Source organism: Netta rufina (assembly GCF_964035555.1).
Source record: "Netta rufina genome assembly, chromosome: 3".
Classification (NCBI taxonomy): domain Eukaryota; kingdom Metazoa; phylum Chordata; class Aves; order Anseriformes; family Anatidae; genus Netta; species Netta rufina.
In genome coordinates this window covers 38,096,413-38,118,341 of record NC_140125.1, presented here as the reverse complement: position 1 = coordinate 38,118,341, position 21,929 = coordinate 38,096,413, and the positions used below count along the sequence as shown (strand labels likewise).

General features: G+C 37.9%; 1 protein-coding gene across 1 annotated transcript in view; it reads left to right on the top strand.

Moving 5' to 3' along the window:
• RBKS (ribokinase) overlaps positions 1 to 21,929 on the top strand; it is a 67,116-nt gene that overhangs the window by 24,384 nt on the left and 20,803 nt on the right. Inside the window, exons 4-6 of the mRNA XM_084283726.1 lie at positions 1,658 to 1,720; positions 8,369 to 8,533; positions 13,580 to 13,671. Coding sequence (XP_084139852.1) covers positions 1,658 to 1,720; positions 8,369 to 8,533; positions 13,580 to 13,671 — 320 coding nt within the window. The remainder of the gene's footprint in view (positions 1 to 1,657; positions 1,721 to 8,368; positions 8,534 to 13,579; positions 13,672 to 21,929) is intronic.

Below are 21,929 nucleotides of genomic sequence, written 5' to 3'. Positions count from 1 at the left end.
CTTCAGAAATGTCATTGTATTGTACTTCATTCATACCTACATAGATCAACTGGGGGTTGTTGGTCTGAAGTAAAGACTTCTGCTGGTTGAGTTAGAAATATCTCAGAATTGTTAGATTGGCATCTGCATTGGTGATCAGCCCTGGAGGATGAAAGGATGTTCTGCTGGTGAGGCTGGTCTGGGGTCTCAGCTTGCATTCCAAGACTTGGAGGCAAGGGTGATTCAGTGCACACAGACATTTTCACATAGGACTGTCGTATGTCTGTCCCTGGCTTTTCATCCCCCTTGTCTAACCTCTCCCTGTTATTTTCCATCACGATACTGGGTACTGGCTGAAAATCCTTGCCATAATGCCACTTTTGTCCACTTCATGTCCTGGATCCTTGTTGTATGGCTTCTTCATTTATGTTGCTCTTCTGTTTCTTAACATACCACCTGATCCCTTTTCTTTCCAATTCCAGTCTGTTCCATAATTTTCCCCTTTCCCAGTCTTCTGTCTGCATAACCTATCAGCTACCACCAGTGCTACGCAGACCATTTAGACCTTTCCTGATGTTACTCCCTCCCTCTCCAACTCTAGCTCCTCCCCTACATTTGAATTGGGTAGCTTACTGCTCACGCTGCATATTTGCTGCATGAAGAGTATTGACAGCATAAAAGACACAAATTCTCTGCTTTCAACTCCAGTGTGCAAACCTAGGTCACAGTGAAAAGAAGCTATAATTGCAAGGAAAGTTCTGCTCTGATCCTTGTAACTCTGAGCTAGAGAAGGGAACCTTCAGGGCAAGTAACTGCAATACTTGAGCAAATCTGCATAAGCATGATGTTGTGTTTTTTTTTCATCCTTGTTCGAATTTGAACTGTTTTTTAAATATTCCACAAATAGAAAGAAGCCAACCCTTGCCCAGCCTCAAGTCCACACTCTAAAATACTCTAAACAAAAGGTCACTAGTATTTACCTCAAATAAAATAGTAGATTTTTTCTCAGATAGAGTACTTGGGAGAAGAAAACTTAACTTTTCTGACAGTTTTTTACCGCTTTATATCTGAATAAACCCACTGTTGTAGAAAGCTTTGGATCACTGGTTAATATTTGACAAATTATCTGACAGCTGAAAACAGGTTCTTATACTAGTAAATATTGAACAATCTTTATAATAGACAGTGCTGCCAGCCTCACTTCTAGTTGTCTGAATAATAATCCCACGAGGAAACATATAGCCTCACCACTGCCTTCATGATACATGTTAATACTTCTCCTGAAATGCAAATCTCCAGAGAATTAAATGCTGTGTTATGTTAATATTTTAGGTTTCTCCAGCCTTGACTCTATTGTTTTATTGGATAAAAGAAATACTTCCATGTAGGAGTAGAGAGTGCCTGAGAAAGCTGTATAAATAACGTGCTTTCTCTAACGCAGAGATGTAGCCAAATTAAAGAATGTTGGACTCGCATTTCTGTTTTGTGGGTGTAAATTAACACTTTTTGTTGTTGTTAGCTTCTCTGGCATTGTTGCACATGAAAGAGTAATTAGCATTTTTAAATTGCTGGAGGTTATGGGTTCATTTCAGATTTAATTCAATTAAATTGAATCACATGCTATTGGTTGAAAGTAATGTATTGAACTAATGCATGCTCTAACTTTTCCCTTTCTAAGCATTTGTAGGTCAGACTACAGAAGCTGCTACTGGAACTGCTTCAATAATTGTCAACAGCGAAGGTACATTCTTTCTACTCTGAATTGTCTACTTGGTTTTGCCTCTACAGCCATAAAAACAACAAAACAACAACAACCTTTCCCACGTCACAGTTAACTATAGAAATATTTTTCTACATCTTTTGTCTTTTTCATGATCTTATTCGTATTTTGTTGCATTTAGTATTATTACAGGCAACTTTGTAGAATGAGGTGCCTAGAGGCAGCAGAATCAGACTCTTAGACTAGCAATGTAACAGCCAGGATTCAGCCAGCCAGCTGATCTGTCCAGTTTCACACTGGCCAGCCCACAGCATATCAGAAGGTTAAAGCCCTCCTTTTCCACCACAACTTACTTTGCACTTTTACTGTGAGGAATGGGTTTGCCTCCTGCATGAGTCATTACGCCTTGAATCAGGAAATGTAATTGTCCTTAGTATAAGTAGAAATATTTACATTGTTTATGTAATATTACAACAGTGCTTGATCCTAGGTTGCATCTGCAATGATGAATACACGATGAGATGGCATATTTGTTTTTTTTTTTCTGTGTTATTTTTCCTTAGCCTGTGCCTCTACTCCTATGTTGCAGAGTAAGAAGAAAACAAGAGTTAGTTTGTTTCATGTTCATCTTCAAGATAGCTAAATTATCTTCTGAAAACTTTTTGTTTGTCTTTTCTTCAAGCAAACTCTTAGGAGAAGCACTTGTGTCCAGATCAAAATTTTAGTGCTTAGGACCAATAATGTTTATGCATACATAACAGATGAAGTGTGATTGAATTAGTTCACTTTTGGTGCAGCTAACAACCTTCATTTGAATAGTTACCGCAACTTAGCTGACACATCAATTTCACAAATTCCTATGTAAGTTGATGGTACATTGGGCTACAGCTAAAGATGGGAAAGGAAACATGATTGTTCACTCCAGGAGCAAACCTGGGAAGGAACTGTGACTAAAAGCAAGTCTACACAGGAACATTCAGGAAAATTAAGCAAATTAGTTGGAGATGTGAGTTTAATTTTCTCTAAATTAGATTAATCAAATGCATGACAGCTTTACTTCAAAAATAAAGTAGCTGTAATACACCAAATAAACTTGATACCTGCCTTCTCTTCCTTTGGGTCAGCAGGTAAATTACCATATCAGCTCTTAAGATGTTCTTTCTTGTGCTGCATGTGGTCACTACTGTGACCATCATAAACGGGAAAGACAGTGAGAATCCAGGAGAACACATTGCCAGGCCTCACCGCTTTGTACATGTACATGTAGACATGTTTGGCACTAGATTTGCTGTCCAGAATAGTTGAATAAGAAACAGTCTTATTACTTCCTAATTCATATGCATGGCCAAATAAGGTAACCGTGATTCAAATCTGAACAAGCAGAGGATGACCTATTAAAATGCATTTCTGAAGGATAAGGAACAAAACCATCTGGTTGATATAAAACCTTTGTAACCATTAGGAAAGGGAAACTGAATTTTCAATACCATTAGGTTAACCTTACCTGTTAGTGTCAGCGTGAGTGGCCTCCGATAGTCCTGTGATTCACATAGTGAACAAAATAATGCATAATGTCATGCAGTCTATTTCTTTCAGAAACTGAAAAAATCCTAAATTAAGTTACCACTGGCCTCAGATTTAATTTAAAATCTAGTAGAAGAGCAAACCTGGTCAGAACTATGCTGTAAAGCAAACAGATGCACAGAATTGGTAATGGTTCTGGTTGTTACTTCTATCTAAAACCATCTGGCGCCTGAATTGACTAAATTGTAATAAAATAGCAGTACTTATGTGCTTTGCTGTTGCAAGAGACACCTTTTTTTTTTTTTTTTTTTTTTTTCTTGTAGAAACCTGGCTGATTTGACCTAAACAGGTTTTACAGCACTTTTCAAAGGGCTTGTCCACACATGCATGTTTTACCACAGCAGTTGTGCTGGCATAGCTGAAACACCACAGCATTCAATGTAGATACTGGTGTAAAGCAGTTTCTGCTAGTTCAAGTTATACCTAAAAGAGAAGCATTTGAAAGGGGTGTGTGCGTGTTGGTTTGTGTTAAGATAATGAGGCACAAATAACAACAAATAAAATTGGTATCTCTTTACATTGTGAAGTTTTAATTGCTCTGTTTTCATGCACCTAACCTGCACCTCATCTTATTGATACTTGGGAAAAATACCAGCTCCAGTCAACTCGGTAATATCACAGGCAGAGGATCCTCAAGTAGAAGGAGCATACTGCAATGAATGAGGGAAGGCAGAGGACAAGAAAGCTATGGAGAGCAAAGTCAGAAGAGGCCCTGAAGTTCCCCTTTTATTATCTGTGGCTATCTAGCTGGCACTGCTGCTGAATTTCTGGGAAGAGTTTTACTGGTTACTGAATTACACAGATGTAACTCTACTATTATTTTAATTGGCAAAGTAATAAAAATTTGAAATTATCAGGTGCATTTGATATTCTCAAAATTGCATTATATTCTGAGACAAAGTGTAGTTTCAGTTAAAAAAAAAAAAAAAAAAAAAGTTAAATCCCTGCTTTAGTGCAGAATGGTGGGGAGATAGTTAACAAGTCCACAGTGCTGTGCTGGTAAACATGCAGCCCAGAGATGCTGCAAAGGTTCCGCCTGGACAGGTCGCAAAAATTTGTGCAGAATTTCTTTTCTGGAACCTGGTACACCACTTTGAACCCCAGCTTGGGCTTCCTCTTTCAGCCTGCCTTCTTTCCACTGCCTCGGCCACTTACCACACCTTCTGCTACTGGTGTTACAGTATGGTTAGATCTCTATAAAATGATGATGTACGTTGTGCTTCTGTGTACACACACGGAGAGGAACAAAACCTCTTTATGGATATTTTTTTTTAACATAATTCCCTCTAAAGTTTATTGCAGCTTTGTCCATATCTGGTACTGACTGCTGACGGTGCCATTAAGCTGGCCTGACTGGGCCAGTAGTTTGAACCAGTCTGACAACTTGTATATTCATTGCAAAAATTCAGCGGAGGGACAACAGAGATTGGCAGGTCATGATTAAAGTGCTCTTGATTACTGCAAGTTAGAACTAAAGCTCACCTACACAGAACACTGCGAGATAACCCGCACTCGAGATAGGCATTATGCTGACTTGACGATAAAGTTATTAATCATTCATGAACAGTAAATAGGCATTTTTCTGTAAGTGTACTTTCAATACCAAAGCTCCAGTAGTATAAAAACATTCAAAATATGTGTTTAGATAAGGCTAAATAAACACGGCAAACTTAGAATATATATTCCAGCTTGATTGAATTATACTTTCCAAAGAGGTGATCTTTGTTTTGAACCTTCAAGGTTATGAAGAAATATCACCTGAATTTTTATAGAATTTCTATGTGTGGGCATTCATCACGAACGTGAATGTGTTGTGTACAAGACTATTCAATGCATCTACCAAGTAATTGCATAGAAATTATTTTACTATGACACACCCAAAACTTGCCCTCGTATTCATGAACTGTGTGATTTGGCAGCAAATGGTTTCCTTGTAGCATTCTTTTCTGGTCACCAATATCATCTTTTTTTTCCCCTATGAATTATTATGCAGAAGCTCTATAGTTATTGTTGTACTCGTATTGTTTGAGACTATGGTGAACTCTAAGCACTACTGGTGGCTTACAGGCTCTTCATCCTGCTTTGAAAAATAAAGTGAGGATTATCGCACTGTGGGGTTTACTGGTTTGCTTTTGATTTTACGACTGCCAGTTCTCATCTGGTGGCATATGTAAAATGATCCTTGTAAGAAAAATGTAGCTTGAGTTATCCATCCCTCTAAGAAGTGACAGCAGCAGGTTTAGAAGCCCAGCCGAGAATGGTATTTACATAGACAGCATTCATGCTGTTGAAAGCATTGGTTGGACCCAATCCCCATCTGGTGTAAGCTTGCATAAGTTTATCGGCTTTTTGTAGCTATTCTGGCTTACAGCAGCTGTGAGCGTGGCCCTTAATATTTTAGCTGACATCTGCAAAACTTAGAATTCTATAGATGCTCCCATCAAAACAGAGAACCTTTAGTCTAAGTCAAGGCATTTTAGAATTAACTGTAACACGGTGAATATATTTTCCTCATTTTCAGTGTGGGCAACATTTACCTCACTTCAGAGTTAGGTGTATGGCTGAAGCCTTCGTCTACAGTTAACAGAGACACACACAGGTGTTTCCAGCCAACAGTTTGTGTCCTCCTCAAACAGATATCTAAGATACCTATGAAAATACTCGTCCTTCCGTCTTGTTGAAGGCAGCCAGAAAACTCTACTCCTTAGAAATTAGTTTTCTTGGAATTTTCTGGAATGTAGAATTTTTTGGAAATCTTCAGAAATTAGTAAATGTTGGACAAGATGAATCCCTCCCCTATTTGCCATCTGTCTTTAACTCTGTTGTCCCTGGTGCTGATTTCCCATCTGATTTCCCTGGCAAGAAATAATTGCTTTCGACAAAATGGGTGCTGCTGATACAGGCTCCTGGGTTGAGTCGCTAGCGCATGGGTCCAGATTCTGCTTTCGTGCGCACTCGTATAAATTTCTGGGGACGGTTGCCATTCGCAGCCAGCGTGGTGCATTGAGCTAAGAACAAAACGTGGCTTTTTCCCTACAGCTTGAGTTGAGCCAGTCCGGGCTGTTACACCGCAGTAGGTACGGCACTTCTCTGGCAGGTAGGGTGTGCTTGGAAGTAGACTGTAAGTCTCTGACCTTTTGTTGTTGCAAAGAAAAGCTCCTGACTGTGATCCAGAGCAGCATGGACTACCTTGAATTTGCACATATAGGTTTAAGCAAACAGCCTTCCTTATCGCCCGAGGCCATTAGCTCTAAAGTCTAATAATAATATACATGTCAGTACAGCTAAATAGTTCAGCAAGATAATGCAGAGAGACATGTAGATAAAGTCTGAGATTCTAAGTAGCACAGAGTCCAGGCAGAAATTAAATATATTTTTGTTCCACTGGTTTCCTGTGTTTTACTGTTTGTACTGCTGTACCCTAGAAGCTTTCAGCATATATGCTTGGCAAAATAGGTGCAATTTGCCTTTGAACGTTTCCCCAGCAGGATTCAGATATCTTTGATAGCATTTACTTGTTGCAGAAGATTTTTTTTTCTTCCTTTTTTTTTTTTTTTTTTTTTTTTAAATTCAAGATGCCCATCATTGTCTGTTGAAAAGCAGGGCGTTGGCTTTAAATGCTGAGGTTTTGCTTTTCGAATGCAGCTGTTCTGTACCAAACCATTGACAGCAGAATTGCTTTGGAAAGCTCGGGCCCCTCCCTCTGAGATCATTATATTATTCTTTCCATTGTCCTGCTTTCTTTTCAGAACACTTTTAGGGAGACAAGCTTTGCACGTTTCGTATTCAAAGGACTTTGAAGTCCTATTCAAGAAAAATAATGTATTTAAAAACATAAATATTTATTTACAGAGTAATTCAGTTCATTACAGAATTGGTAGCCTTTAATGATTGGCAGTCCTTAAAGGAATCTTCAGCGGGGGCGGGCTGAGCCTGTAAATCAAGGAACAACTGACTTATTGAATTTAATACCTGAGTGATTAATAATAAATTTTAATTTGAAGGCACCCATGCCTGAAGGTCTCTAGGTGTTGTAACAGAGATTAAAAAAAGAAACAAAGAAACTGCAATAAAAGAAGACAACTTGCATGTCTGAAGAAAAACAAAAAAACTATTTGGAAGCTACGTAAATGAACCTCCTCACCTAACTGTAAAGCAAACTATGAGGCTGTACAGGATCTTAGAAGTGCTTTGAGATACTGCCACACTTGGCCACATACAGCTTTGCTCACAATGTTCAGCTGTCCAGTTTTGAGTTCAGACAAGTCTGTCACCAACCTTTTTTATCACTTCTGGTAAAGTTTTCTTTACTCATAGTCATTAGCTGTATAATCTTTCTTTCTTTCTTTCTTTCTTTCTTTCTTTCTTTCTTTCTTTCTTTCTTTCTTTCTTTCTTTTCTTTTCTTTTCTTTTCTTTTCTTTTCTTTCTTTCTTTTCTTTCTTTCCTTTCTTTTATTTTCTTTCTTTTATTTCTTTTCTTTCTTTCTTTTCTTTCTTTCTTTTCTGTTTGTTTGTTTTGTTTTTGTGATGGTTAGGGGCCCTAACTGGGAGTGTTGCAGGTAAATGAAGCAAGCCTTTCCCTTCTGAAATTGAAGGACATGCATAATTTTCATGTGAAAATATTCTCAGTTTCCAGCTGAAGGGAAGATAAAATTTTGAGTGATCACATTAATGCCTTTCTCTTCAAATGCTACTGGAATACTTTTGGAAAATACAAATTATCAGCCTTAGTGTGTGTCCCGTATCTCCACTGTGACTAGCATAGTGCTTTCATAGGGTTCATGGGTTCAAACTAAGAGTGGGGAAAGTCCATACATGACTTTTCCTGAGGAAATATATATACTGCATTTGTTGTGTAGTGTTGGTATTGTTAATCCTTGGATCTTTTTGATTATCTTCTGAAATCATTGGATATTTGAAAATGCCAGAAGTCCAGAAGTATTGATTTTTATTTTTTATTTCTGTGGAAAGCAAATTGAAATCATCATCTCAACATATTGTAGAAAAGCGATGAACTGTTTTTCATAATATATCACAAAAACTTAATGTAAAAACACATTTTTTTTATTTTTATTTTTTTTTTAGGGCAGAATGTTATTGTCATAGTCCCAGGAGCCAATCTGCTTTTAAATTCTGAAGACCTGAAGAGAGCTTCCGATGTCATCTGTAAAGCCAAAGTGGTTGTCTGCCAGCTAGAAATATCCCCTGCTGTTTCTCTTGAAGCACTGAAAATGGCACATGCCAGTGGAGGTAATTTAACATAAGCTATTCAGTGTCCCTCATTTGTGTTGCGTGAAAAATATTCATTATCATGCTTACTAAATTAAGATCCTGTAGTCTGTTCTGGTTTCTGTCATACTAGTTGTATTTAGAAATGAAACAATAACCAATAAATTCATGCTATGCTAATGAAAACTGAATTCAGTTTTAAAATTCTGCTATGCTTACCTTGAATGGCAAATCAACCCCTATAATCTCCCCATAGATGTCTGGTACTGCCTTTTCTCTTGTTTTCGTGCTGTGACTAAAGACACCGTAATGTCATTAGGTCAGGAACTATGGGCCTGATTGGTCTTATTACAGAACAAGCGTAATGAGTGCAAGTCAGTTAAGTTGCATATACAATAAAGTAATGAAATGACCTCAAAAACAGACTTATACCCTTGTTCTTGTAGCTTAGGAGTAGTTATGACTGTGTTTTTCTGTGTAGAAGTTAACATCCTTAAGCAGAACTTAACATCCTTAAAGTTAAAAAAAAAAAAAAAAAAAGCAAGCTTTTTCTCTTTAACCAAAATTTGTGGTGTGACAAGGCGTGCTGCCATTGAGTAGACACAAGGTCATCGTCTGTGAAATTATCAGTAATTGTTAGTGTGCTTACTTTTAAATGTAGGCCCTTGTTCCTTCAGTGCAGCATATGTCTGGATGAAAGCTGGATTTTGCTTGAACAGGATGGGGTTTCACTCCTGACGTGATGTTTTACTTGTTTAAGTGCCTGTAATGCTTTCAGTTACTCGAGCACAATTACCACAGTATTTGAACAACGCTAAGTAAATAATTATGCAAGTGAGGCATCCGTATGAGTTTAAAAATACATTGTTCTCATCTATCCAGAAGATAAGACTGGGAGGGGACAGCTCATAGCATGGTCAGTTGTGCAGCAGGTCAGGGATGGAGCTGGGGTCAGAACTAACTGGTTCCTTGCAGCTGGGCCCAGGCTTGCTCCAGCAGATCATAGCACCTTGGGCTTGTTGGTTCGACTGTCCTCTGCTGGTCCACTGTTGTGCACCTGTTGTGATCGCTAGTGTTCATGCACTAGTGAAGACATGAGGTGTAGCAGGACTTTATGCATCGTTTTCATGTAGTTTATGCTGATTTAAGCAGTTATGTTAGATGCAGGGCTGAGAGCGAGCTGCTCTGTAAGTGGTAATAGTCCTAAGCTTTACAAACAGAACTGTGTGCATGGGGAAAAATATTTTGCCTTCTGTTTGAAATGTCAAAACTGGATTCATACAAATCTAAATAAAAATTAAAAACTTCAGTTAACTGAGTAGCTAGCACCTGAGATGCTTAAAATATGTATGTGGAGGGGGAAATGAAGCTCGTTATGTTTTTTTCATTACATTTTTATGAAAAGGGATAAAAGCATTCTTTATCTAGTGACTAATGGAATATAGTTGAGTCATGAGTCAATACCCATGACTTACTTCGTCTACTTCTAACTCCGTGCATAGTTTTGGTACAGTTGCTTCACTTTTTTGTCATCCTCTTACGGCAAAATGCCAGCCTGTGACAAGAAATCCAAACCTGATACACAGAAGAGGCATGCAAGCATTTAGCAACTGCAGAGAGCACAGCATATTGAGGAGGCTTTGTAGTAAGTATGGGCCAGCTATAGTTCTGTGCTGTCAGCCTGCTATCATTGTGCAGCTCTCATGTCAGGAGAGTTTTAGTTGCTTCTGCTTTAAAGCAACAGGCTACACATGTTCACATGTCATGTGCAGTCAGATTTAAGTAAACAGCTGAGTTTGTAGCACTGTAAAGATCTATCCTTAGCCAACTGTAAATTGTTAGTGCAATTTCCCTTCTTTTAGCCCGCAATCCGCTCATGTATAATGCAGTACTGGATGTTAGGATGTGCACTAGACTATTTTTGTTCAACAGATGCATACCCAGATGCCTCAAACCACTGTTTCAAGTTTTCTTTTTTGCTTGTTTTTCTTCGTCCTCACTGAAAGAAATAAACAAGAAGATGGAGAAAGAATGTGGATGCACAAGCAAAACCCCTTTGCTTCTATTCAGTGAACATCACCTGGGTCTGTAAGCTAGAGATGGAGACATCTCGTCTCCTGACATCCTCTTATTGTGGCACTGATTATTATTAAAGATCTTGTGACAGTCTTGAGGGGAAGAAAAGCAAAGGAAGAAAGGGTTGTGAATTATATTAAGTGGGTATAAACTGTAGTGGAAATCTGACTGGAAAATTCTTTTTTTTTAAAAAAGGGCTGCATGCTGTGAAGCTGTGGTTGCTTCCAAGAGGAGGGACATTTCATAGATGGGCAAAATGTTACTGTATATCGAAGTCTGTAAAGCAGTTTTCAGTTTCTGTAAAGCCAGACTCTAGAAAAGACGTCTAATAACTCCAGCCTGTTAATATTGAAGGGAAAAATGGAAATGTATCATAACCAGGGCTGGAAGCAGCCTCAGCTAGTAAGGCTGCATGTCACTTGCAAGTAAAGGATCTATTTTTCATGTGCTTCAACTTTTTAATGTTGGGTTGCAGTTTTTCATACCAGCTGTTTTTCTGTGGTTAAATTATTTGTAAAATTTCTGCCAAAGCATAGTGGTTGCAGAAACCAGGCCATGGAAAAATGCCTCCCACTCTACACACTTTTAAAATGTGTATACTGGCTACTTTAAAACTTACTTGAGACTTGATACCAAGGGAGATTTCTTTTAAAGATAAGCCTCCACAACAGTATGGAAGTCTGCCTGGGTCATGTGCTACCTGGGTTATCTGCTACTTTTCACATAACAAAGATTTGAGAAAATATTTAGAGCTTCCCAGCTAGCTTCCCTTGAGAGTCTGTCCACACAGGGAGTTGCCCACTTGGATAGCATGACTTTCAGTGTAGTTCCTGACTCTGGTTTCAAGCAACTGACTTCTTTTATACTCGTACAGATTGCTTGTAGGCCAAGGACATGCAGAGCAGAAGCTTGCTTGGTTTGAATGCAGAAGAGACAAAGCTGGGCTGGAATGGTGTGGAGGAAGAGTAGATTTCAGACAAGGGAAGCACAAGAGGAATTTGCTTGATGTTTTGGGATGGCAGGGGAAGAAACAAGAGAAACTGAAAGGGGAACCACAGAGGATCAATGAATAGGATTCGCTGAATAGAGATAGGAATATGGAGATAGAGGTAGGGAGACTAGCACTGCGGGTACTGGAAGTGGGGAAAAAGAAGGCATGTGAGAGTAAAGACATAAGGTGTGATGAAGATTGAGTGAAAAAGGTTACTATTGCATAGTGCTTATGCAAGGGTACATAAAGAATGGAAAATAGGTGAGGAGAATGGATCCTGGCAAATGACAAAAAGGAAATTGGGTAGAAAATAATTTGGTGTTCCTAAGTGGGACCAAGCAGATTACCCTGTTCACAAGCCCTACTCTTCTTCACAGACTGAAGGACAATCTTGGGGTTCCTCCATCTCCCTCCTGCTCAGCAGATATTAAATACGGGAGTGAAATAATAGCGACGTATTTCACCCTGTTCATGATGAGTCTGCATTACTTAAAGCCCAAGCTGGAGCATTGCCAGTGCTGTTCATGACCCACGTATATGTCAGTATGATGCCAGAGAACTGATTTTGTTTTTCAGCATGTGCTGGTTCTTTCGTTTGTTTGTTTACCCAGGAAAGTATACCTTAAATATTTATGTTCCAAAAAAAAACCAACAAACTTTATTAGGGTTGCAATTCAGAAAATAGGAAATGCAAGAGTTAAGGTTGCCTGTGAAACCTTAATGTGTCTCCTTTCTGCATATGTATTATGTTGCAGTCTTTAATTATGTGATCACATGCTGTTTTTCAGTGGTATGTGGTCATATAATTAAAGAGTTTATTATAATACATACCGTATTGTAATAATATAAGGGAGCCAAATTAAGATTTTACTGGAAATCCTAATTCTGGCATTTTCTGACTTCTGAATAAATGCCTTTGTTGCTTTAATAAGACTCTTTTTAACAAGACAGGTAGAGAGGCATGATAAAGTCCTAAACTTCTCTAAACTTCTTGGTACAGAGGTGTCAGAAGCCTCTGAACATCTTTCTCTTTAGGGAGTTAAGTGGGATTGAGAAGTGTTCAGGGTGTCTGAAACTATAACTACTACTTGGTGCTATAACTTAAGTTCTAAAGAGGCATTTAGGGCTGAAAATTTAGGAATCCAAATTGGAAGATTTGATCACTTACTATAAAGGAGTATTTCTAAAGTAAGAGAGTATGCATTATATGAAAACGATGGTCTTGTGGTTAAGACACAGAAATATTAATCATACAATTGGCAAAATGAGAAACCAAATCTGCAGACTTCCTGTGTGAACAGTGAGTAAGTCACTTATACTCTGTCCTCGTGACAAACCTTTCCTCCTGTTGCACAGGGCCTTAGGCTACAGTTTCAAGTTAGTTAACTAACTTATTCTACTACGTCTTAAGTTAAGGTTTAGCTCTGCCAGGTAACATTAAAAATATACAGCACCCTGTCTACACTGGAGTTTTACAGTGTGGCAGTTTGAACAAGTTAGGTAACATGTTAAAAAGCATGTTTAAATCCTTGTCTGGACATGTCCTTCATTACTCTATACCCCTGTTTCTTCATGTACAGAATGCAGATAACAACACAGAAAAAGTTCTAGAACTAAATCCATTCCTGTAATACTTATTAAAATCTTGCAAGAAGTATCATTAGTTAAACAAATTGTATATACTTAAGATTTTTTTCCTTGGTATTTTTTTAATTAATAATGTCTTGCTTATTTTTCCTGTTATTCTTCTGTCATGTTCACATCGTGTCAGGTGATTGCACATTAATTAGATAGGAATTTTAATATAATAAACAAAACGTTTAGCAGTCTATAAAGGGAAGACAGAAAATGAGAGACATTTGTGCTTAATCCTAAACTCTGGGGGCTGCGAATGCAATCTTGGAAGATACTAGCCACATTGATGTTCCAGGTGATGGCCAATGAATCTAAAATACTAGAAATTTAGACCTTTATTTTTTCTTTTTTTTTTTTTTTTTCAGTAAAGACTTTATTTAATCCAGCTCCAGCCCTTGCTGACCTAGATCCACAATTCTATACTCATTCTGATGTCTTCTGCTGCAATGAAACTGAGGTAATGATGATATGTTGCACTAAAGAAGGAGTTTTAAGCAGTAAAATTTCAGAGGGATTCTGTTCTCAGAAATGTGGCATAGGGAGCAGAAAAACTAAGCCGTGCTCCTCTCCCATAGACCTTCCAGAGGTGACAAGTTTAATCCCTGACATAGCGAGCAAAGAGGAGTATTCCTTTAGATTGCACTCAAAATTAAATTAATCATTTCCAGCGGGAAAGTTGTATCTGGCCTTCCTTACAAGTAGATGAGTAAAACAAACCCATAAAAGGACACTTCTAAAACGCTAGGACTGAGTGGTAAATATTAAAATAGATCCTTGTCCTTGTTCTGCGGTCCCTTGATATGATTAGCAGGAACGCGCTAGCCACAGTGTTCTGACAGTTTGAAACTCGCTTGCCAGGAGGTGATGCATGCATGCTGCACTTGATGGTAAATAGCAGCTTCGTATGCCTCTTTCTGTCAGATCTGTTTGCAGAGAATCTGTTTCTCTGGCCCTTCAACTGAATGTTTTCTCTTCTCTTTTTTCCCTCCTTTCCCTCTCTTCTCTAATTCAAGTGTGTTATTTCTCCCAAAGCAAATTATTTTTGTCACAAGAGACAAATTAAGCTCTGCTCATAAGGCCTTCGTTTGAATTTCCTATTTATTAGCATTATGCATGCTGTGTTCCTTCCTCTCACTCTCTCTTTATATAAACAGGAATGTGTGAGAAGCAACATAGTAGATAGAAGCCATGCCCTGATCATATTTCAAGTTATCTCCAGCAAACATTTCTGCAATGAGCATGATACCTGTGGGTGAGGAGGAGGGTACAGAGCTAAGAGAAAAGTGTGGCCCTGTTTTCTGTTTTTTTTTTTTTCTGTTTTTTTGTTTGTTTGTTTGGTTGGTTTTTTGTCTGATGACAATGTCTGTCAAGGCTCAGTTACCCTCTTTTGAAGTTTCCATTAGAACTCATTTCAAACTATATCAGAAGTCCTCAGTTCATGAGTCATGTAGCATTTAAGCGCTTAAGTAACCCAAATTGACATCTGATTTTTATTCTGGAACAGTTCAGTACGTGTCTCCAATTTCTCATACCCCAGAGTGTTCAGGAATTAGCAGAATAGCTGTTTTCCTACAAGGTGGGAGATGCTGTGGTCTCAGGTCTCTGGAAGGCAAAGTTTCCAGTATAACTGGCAGCAATAGCAGTTGTGGCTTAGACGCGAACAGCCATCGGAATTCAATTATATGTGATGGTGAGAATGATAAGGCAAAGTATTTATTCTTTTTCAGGACACCCATATGGTGTTTTCTTCAAGCTTTCAGAAAACACTTATGCCTGGACTATGCCCCTGCATTGGCTAAATGGTGCTATGGCACACATGTGGGGCTGAGAACACCCGTACTCTCCCACCGATTTAGTAAATGTCATTCGTTGTTTGCTTTTTTCATAATGTCACTAGTTACTTTACTTTTTTTTTTTTTTTCCCTGAGAAAACTTACCCCCATATGTTAGAAACAAAACTTTGTTTTTCATTACTCGTCTATTCCTGACTTTTCTCTCATTGCTCTTTGCAACACACATGTTAAAGTTTTCCCTTTGTTATTGCTAGAGGACAGTCTTGAAAGAGACATTCTTTGAGAAGTTTAGCTTGCTGGAGCCAGTGTGTATTATTACCACCACATGGAGAAAAGAAAATTACTTCTATTTGGAGAACAAGAAATACAGGTGTATAATTATAATAGATCCCTGCTCGCTCATCCACCTTTGTACCCACCTGCAGAGTTGGGGGTACAGTTTGCATTCTTTTCTGCTATTTTCTTTTAAAAAGTAATTACCATTTGCAGATGTCTGGGATCACTTTGTGCACAGGCAGGTACAGAAATACGCTCTCTACTGTTGAGGAGGCTTATCTCTTCTGAATTTATGGAAATGGTACACCTATGGAAATTCTTGCCAACCATATCACAGGAGCGCAGACCGGCTGTGGGACTTCTACAACATATTCTGAGAACACAGAATTGCACATAATTGCACATTTACCTTTGCTTTTAACAGTAACCTTTTCAGATTTTACAATGAAATCAATTACATTACCATGACTTTTAATAATCAATTATGTTTGACTTCATCCTCTCCATGTCTGATTTATTATTGAACTGATGTTCAGGGATGAACTATTGCCATTTTTCCTTTCTTTTTGCTGAGAAAAGAGGAAAAATGAAGCATTTGTTTTTCTTATGTCACAAGATTGATTTTTTTTTCTTTTAGTAATTGTTATATATTCATGTGCCATCTGTTTTCTGTTTTCTTTCATGACTTTCTTTAATTTCAAATCACTGTAATGTATGCACTTGAGAAGTTTTATATAGAGATAAATGTTTACATACCCAAATAAAGGTTACTAGTCACATCTCTACATGGCATTTAAAAGCAATAAGTTAATCCCACAAATCTTAAAAAAATGTTGATTTTTCTTTCAAAATGCATTAATTTTATCCATTCAGCCAATTACATCTGCGTTTCCTTCGTCTTCTTAAATCAAGAAGTAACTAATAGTTTAATGGTCCAGAACATGTACTGGGAAAAGATCATTATACCTTTCTTTTCTTTCCTTCAGTATCTGCTAGCAGTCACAGTCAGAAAAGAGGAATTGGATAAGATAGACCTTTGCTCTGACCTACTGTGGCCCTTCTTATTTTGTAGATTTGGCATTTGTTTTTGGTTTGGTTTGGTTTCAATTCTCTGTGGCCAAATTTATCAAATATACTGCTTACAGCTGCTCTCCTGCAGTCATTGGTTCCAGCTCCATTTTCCCTCTCAAAGTCTCAAGTAACTTCCTTCTAGCCAAAGCCCTAGTTATGTTTGAGCCTTACCCCTTTTGGATGCCCTTTTTTTATTTGGTATTTTTAGGTACTATCAGAAAACAAATAGCTTATTTCTACTTCATCTTTAATAAGCCCTATAAATAGCTCTTAAGTTTCTCAGGTTTAAAGATGAATTCTTTAGAGCTATTCCGGTCAGCTGTTTTTAAAACATTACTTTATAACACAGACATACGTGCTAAGACAAGATTAAATTTACACTGATTCTTATTGTTGCTTGGTATGGCTTTCTTATGCACTTAAATTTACAGGTATTTATCACATATTTTTATCTAAATGCCCCTATCTTTCATGTTCATCAAGAAATACCTTTAAATGATTAAGCCCTGTACTTTGTGGATATCATGTGAATGATATGTTTGTAACAGAAGATTATGTTAGCTGCAGAACAGAAAGCTAGCCATTCAGCTTCAGACATTTCATAGACTGTGTGGAGCGTTTGTGTTGCTGAAGATGAGTAAAAGGGGATAGTCCTTGTGATTAGCTGAATTATTACTGAGTCAGAAATTTCTGTTGTCTACTTCCACATAGGTCAGCAGCTTTAATTTGCGATTCTTTTGTCACAGAATAAAAGTTTAAAAATGCCAGCTATACTTTCAGGCAATCATGGGATTTCAGGTCCTAAACATGTAAGTATCAAATGCATCACACTTTGTTCTTCATTAAATGCTTTAGGATTTAATGAAATCCCATGCAGTATCTGGTATAACAGCACAGCTTGTTCTTATGGATTTATGTGCTAGAGAGAAGCAAACAAAATTATACTATCAGTGAATTATCTACCATTAGTTTGTCTAGGAGGCTCTTCACAAGCTGTTCTTTTCACTCTTGCTTGTTGCAATAATATTTTTTTTTATGTCTGACACTGCTTTCTTTTTATGTGGTTCATGAACACAAAAACTCAGAACAAATCTTGCAAGGTTATCAGTTCTTTCTTTGCTTAGCCTGTAGTTCAGTTTTATCTTTTCCCAGAAAGATCAAGCTTGTTGAGACTAGTTTGTTAATTCCCAGATGCAGCACAGCCTAATCCCTGAGGTTTGTGCAGGAATGTGCTAGTTCTCCATTCCCTTAATTCTTCTAATGAAAAATAAATGTATCCAATGTCATCTAAGTGAAAACCAATGGTTGTTCTTCTCAGTCATCTATAAATGTTGAAAAAGAGACAACCCTGCACAAGACGAGCTCTTCAGAGTACTTACCATTTTTTTTCCCATGTATTTGTGTGCTTCCTTGCTGTAGTATGGCTCTAGGCACAACCACAATGTCAATACAGTTCATGTGTTGTTTTTCTTTTTTAGTGTGTGCGTGCAATTACATAGCCCTGCAGGTTAGGAACCAAAATATATTGCATGTCAGCAATTTGAATTTGGTCCTAAATGTTTTGAAGAACAGCTGCTTCTCCGTTCAAAGAATACGAAAGAGCCCTTCAGGAGAAGGAAAACTCCTAAATGGTTGCAGCAAATGATTTAGTGTGCCGAGCTATTTTGAATGCAACACTGGGAACTGTTTTCTTCCTAATGTAAAATGGGTATCTGACTTCTGATCTAAATAAGAAAGCCCTAGCAAAGATTTAATTAAATGCTAACAGAATACTTTGGTGTTTTGATGGTAGAAAGTACATCTAAATATAAATTCATTGCAAATTTTGTTAAATGAAGCTGCAAGATACATAAAAATAATACAAAAGAATAATAGGGTCCTATTGTTTCTTTTTAAGTGCTATTGTCTATTAGTTGAGGTTAAATAATTTCTGGAAGAAATACTAATAATGGGAATTCTTGTTAATATATCCAAAATCAGTAGGCAGCACTGACTTCTACAAGGGCCAGAGAATATCAAGCTTATAAAAATGTATCAGTTTAGGACATTTAAAATACTACTTATTAATATAGAGAGGTTAATAATAGGGATAGTATTTATTAAGAAAATAATCATTGATATCTCTACTAGTCAAAACAAAAATAGGTCCTTTAAAATTAAACTATTCCAGAACATTTCATGTGTTTGCCTTTTCTGTTTTAAGTAAAGGAAAGCTATTATTTCTTCATTACACAGAAGTTGCTAGTAATTCACAGTATATTTTAATTTGAATTCCAACTTTGTTCTAAACCCTATTTTATCAGTTTCTGGAAACTATGAAATCTCCCATATTTAGTGTAAAATGAAAGATGTTACTTTTGGGAGGGGAGGGAATAGCTTCAAGCCAATTCATTTCAATCAGTTTTTAATTATTCTAGCATAAGTTTTTTGGCATGTATGTATGTAAAAAAATTATAATTTGAAACAACTGGAATTAGCTTGGTTTGTGGCCTGATCTTGCTTACACACCAAATCTGTCTCACTACTTCGTTGGGACTCTTCATGTGTTAGAATAAATGAGATCAAGTTCTTGTTCTGGCATTCTCAAAGAAATCTCTTAAGGTACAAGCCAAGCTTGAAGCCAACTGGCTTACTGTGTTTAAATACTAAAAATTAAAAATATTTTAAATTGTTGTATGTAGTTTTAGACGAGTGAGCTTTAAAAAGTGGTGGTTTCCCTATTCTTATTTATTGTTTCTGTTCCAGTAGTACCTAGCAATGTTTGCAAAGTTGTATTGTGCTAGGTGCCATGTGGACACTAAAGAAAAAGATGGATTGCTCCCCAGAGAATTAACATTTCTTGCCATCTCAACGGTTTATATGTGTTGAGGATCACAGGAGGTCAGAACAGACATCTGGAGATCTCTAGTCCAGCACGCTGGTGAAGCAGGGCTTTGTCCAGTCAAGTTTTGAATCACCAAGGATGGGGAACCTATGACCCATTCTGAGCACCTGCTCTAGTACTGCATCACCCTGGTGGTGAGGAAGTTTTTCCTAATATTGGAATTTCCCACTTGTGCCACTTGTGTGTAGTCTTATCCCTTTGCAGCTTCAGGAAGGGTGTCTTCCTCTTCTCTCCATCCACCCATTAAGTAGTTTTAGCCAGCAATTAGCCCTCCCCTTCGCTGGAGGTTCTTGAGGCTGAACAGACCCATGTCTCCCAGCCTCTTCTCATATGTCCTGTGTGCTGGCCCCCAACTGTCTTGCTGGCCTCCCACTGGATTTGCTGTAGTATGTCAGTGTCTTACTTCTGCCAGGGATCCCAAAACTAGGCTGTGCTAAAGATTTGGTCTCACGAATGCCAAGTGGAAGATCCAGCACTTCTCCCTGAGAGCGGCTGCGTAAGCCACAGGTGGCCCCCAATGCACCACTGTTAGGAACACTTGGCAGAGGTTCATATCATAGTTTCATTATCACTTTTAACCAGTGTAAACTAGTGCTGCCGTTGAAAGGAGTCAATTGTTTTATTTTATCTTATTTTACTTTGGGGTTAATTTTAACACAGTCCTGCCTTGCAATCCACTTTATTTCCTGGCCACACAAATAGCTGTGCTGGCAGAAGAGAATGAGCCATGTGGACAGGAGTGGAAAGGAAAGCAGCACCATTTTTTTCTGTAGCAGGGCTGGTTTGTATCAGCTTACTGTGACTAGACTCCACAGCCCGAAGAGACAAGGAGAGTTAACGAAGAATAATGAGGAGCATGGCCAAGAACCTTTGTAACAGTTAAATGTAAAGGCTTCGGTTAAATTTTTCTTCTACTTGTGTAAACGAAATTAAGAAAACTCTCTGTAGATTAACTATGTAATAACTGTCAAAGTTTTTTTTTTCTGACAGCAGGTTTGTGGAATGTCCTCTTGCTTTTAGGGCCATTTAACTGAGGAGTTTTGTGAGACTAGCTACAGAAAAAATAAATTTCTTAATTTGCTGTTCTTTTGTACAGTACTATGGCAAATGTCCACACTGAGCTTTTAGTATTGTTATTTAATTTTTTCTTTACATAACTATTAGTTATTTCCTTCAATTGTACCACAGTTTGTTTGTTTTTTAAATAAGATTCTACTGAAGGGAGGAACTTAAAAGCTCACCACAGTATTTAACATCAGTTGACATTTACCGCAATCTCTAATTATTGGCACAGAATCTGTCTGGCTTCTGCTGCTTTTATGGTTCTTCCAGCTTGTTCCAGTGTTTTTGAGTTTTACCATCCTGCCGTAGATGACTTAGATGATAATGGTTTCAAGCAGCTGACGATCTACTTTTATACAGACTCTGTCTGGTTCAAAATAAATTTGTTTATTGGTATAAACAGGATAAAGACAGAAAGATTTCTGCAAAACCTTTCACGTGTCAGCCCCAAAACAACCCTTTCACTACACAGCCAAAAAATCCTGTTGGCTTGGGATACTGCTGTCACAAAGAGGGTACAACATTGCTACTAAGCAGACAGAATGTGTGTTTCATTAGGGAGAATATTATATTCAAGTACTTCATTTATCTTGCTCACGAGCGTAGAGAAGTGTAAATACCAGCTAAGTAAACCCAAATGAGATTGACTATTTCTTTTCCATGACCAAATTCACTTTTTTTTTTTTTCCTGAAGACTTTGCACCCTGTGTAGAAAGTTTGGAATTACTGCCCATCGTGAAGTACATTAGAAATTCATTTGGCCAGTTTCATTCAAGGATTTGTGTGTGCACTTTGTTAATGCCTTTTTATTCTTGTGCTAGGTGTTGTGAATACAGGAACACACAGTTCTTGCTCCAGAGATCTTAACATTCAAAAAAAGACACAGATGTTTTAGACACTTAGGTATTAGAATAGAGTATATGTATATTAATACTATTTATTATCTAGTCCTTCCAAAGTCACTATTAGTGTACTGTTTCCTTGCAAACCTTGCAGGAAGATTTATTTAAAAAATTGTGTGAGATGTTTTTTGAAACAAATTCTCTTATGTGAAAATACTTTTATACCCTTTTAAAAACTGAAATAGATTTAATTTGCCAAAACAGTTCCTACTGCAAGAGAATTTGAGCAGTGTGGTGACATGCCAAGAAGAAAATGGGGTACGTTTAGTTCCCTACTCATAATCTAAAGCTTATTGTATTCTTGCCTGGGCTCAGTGTGGTTTAAAAGAAGTAGTTTTAGATTGTGCCTACGTGTTACCACACCTTGACCCTGCAGCATGAGTTTACCCACCAAGTCCCGCCACAGCGCGTTCTGCCTCGGAGCTATCAGACCGACAGCTCCCGAAAAGGCCTGTGTGCTTGTCTCAGTAGGGACTGCGGGCCTCGATCCTCTAAGTTTGAAAATTAAAACCAGTAAGCACTCTGTTCATGATAATATAAAGCCTAAGCCGTGTACTGGCATACGCTGGCCCTTCAGAGCCTAAGGGTGGCTTCTCTGTTCTGGGTCAGGCTGAAACACAGGAAATGACAGTGGCAAGCTGTGAGGCCTCTGACTCACAACTGGGGGCGGCTTGCTTGGGATGGCTGTAGTAGTTCCTGTCCCCAGCTGTCTGCCCGGCCTCTCCTT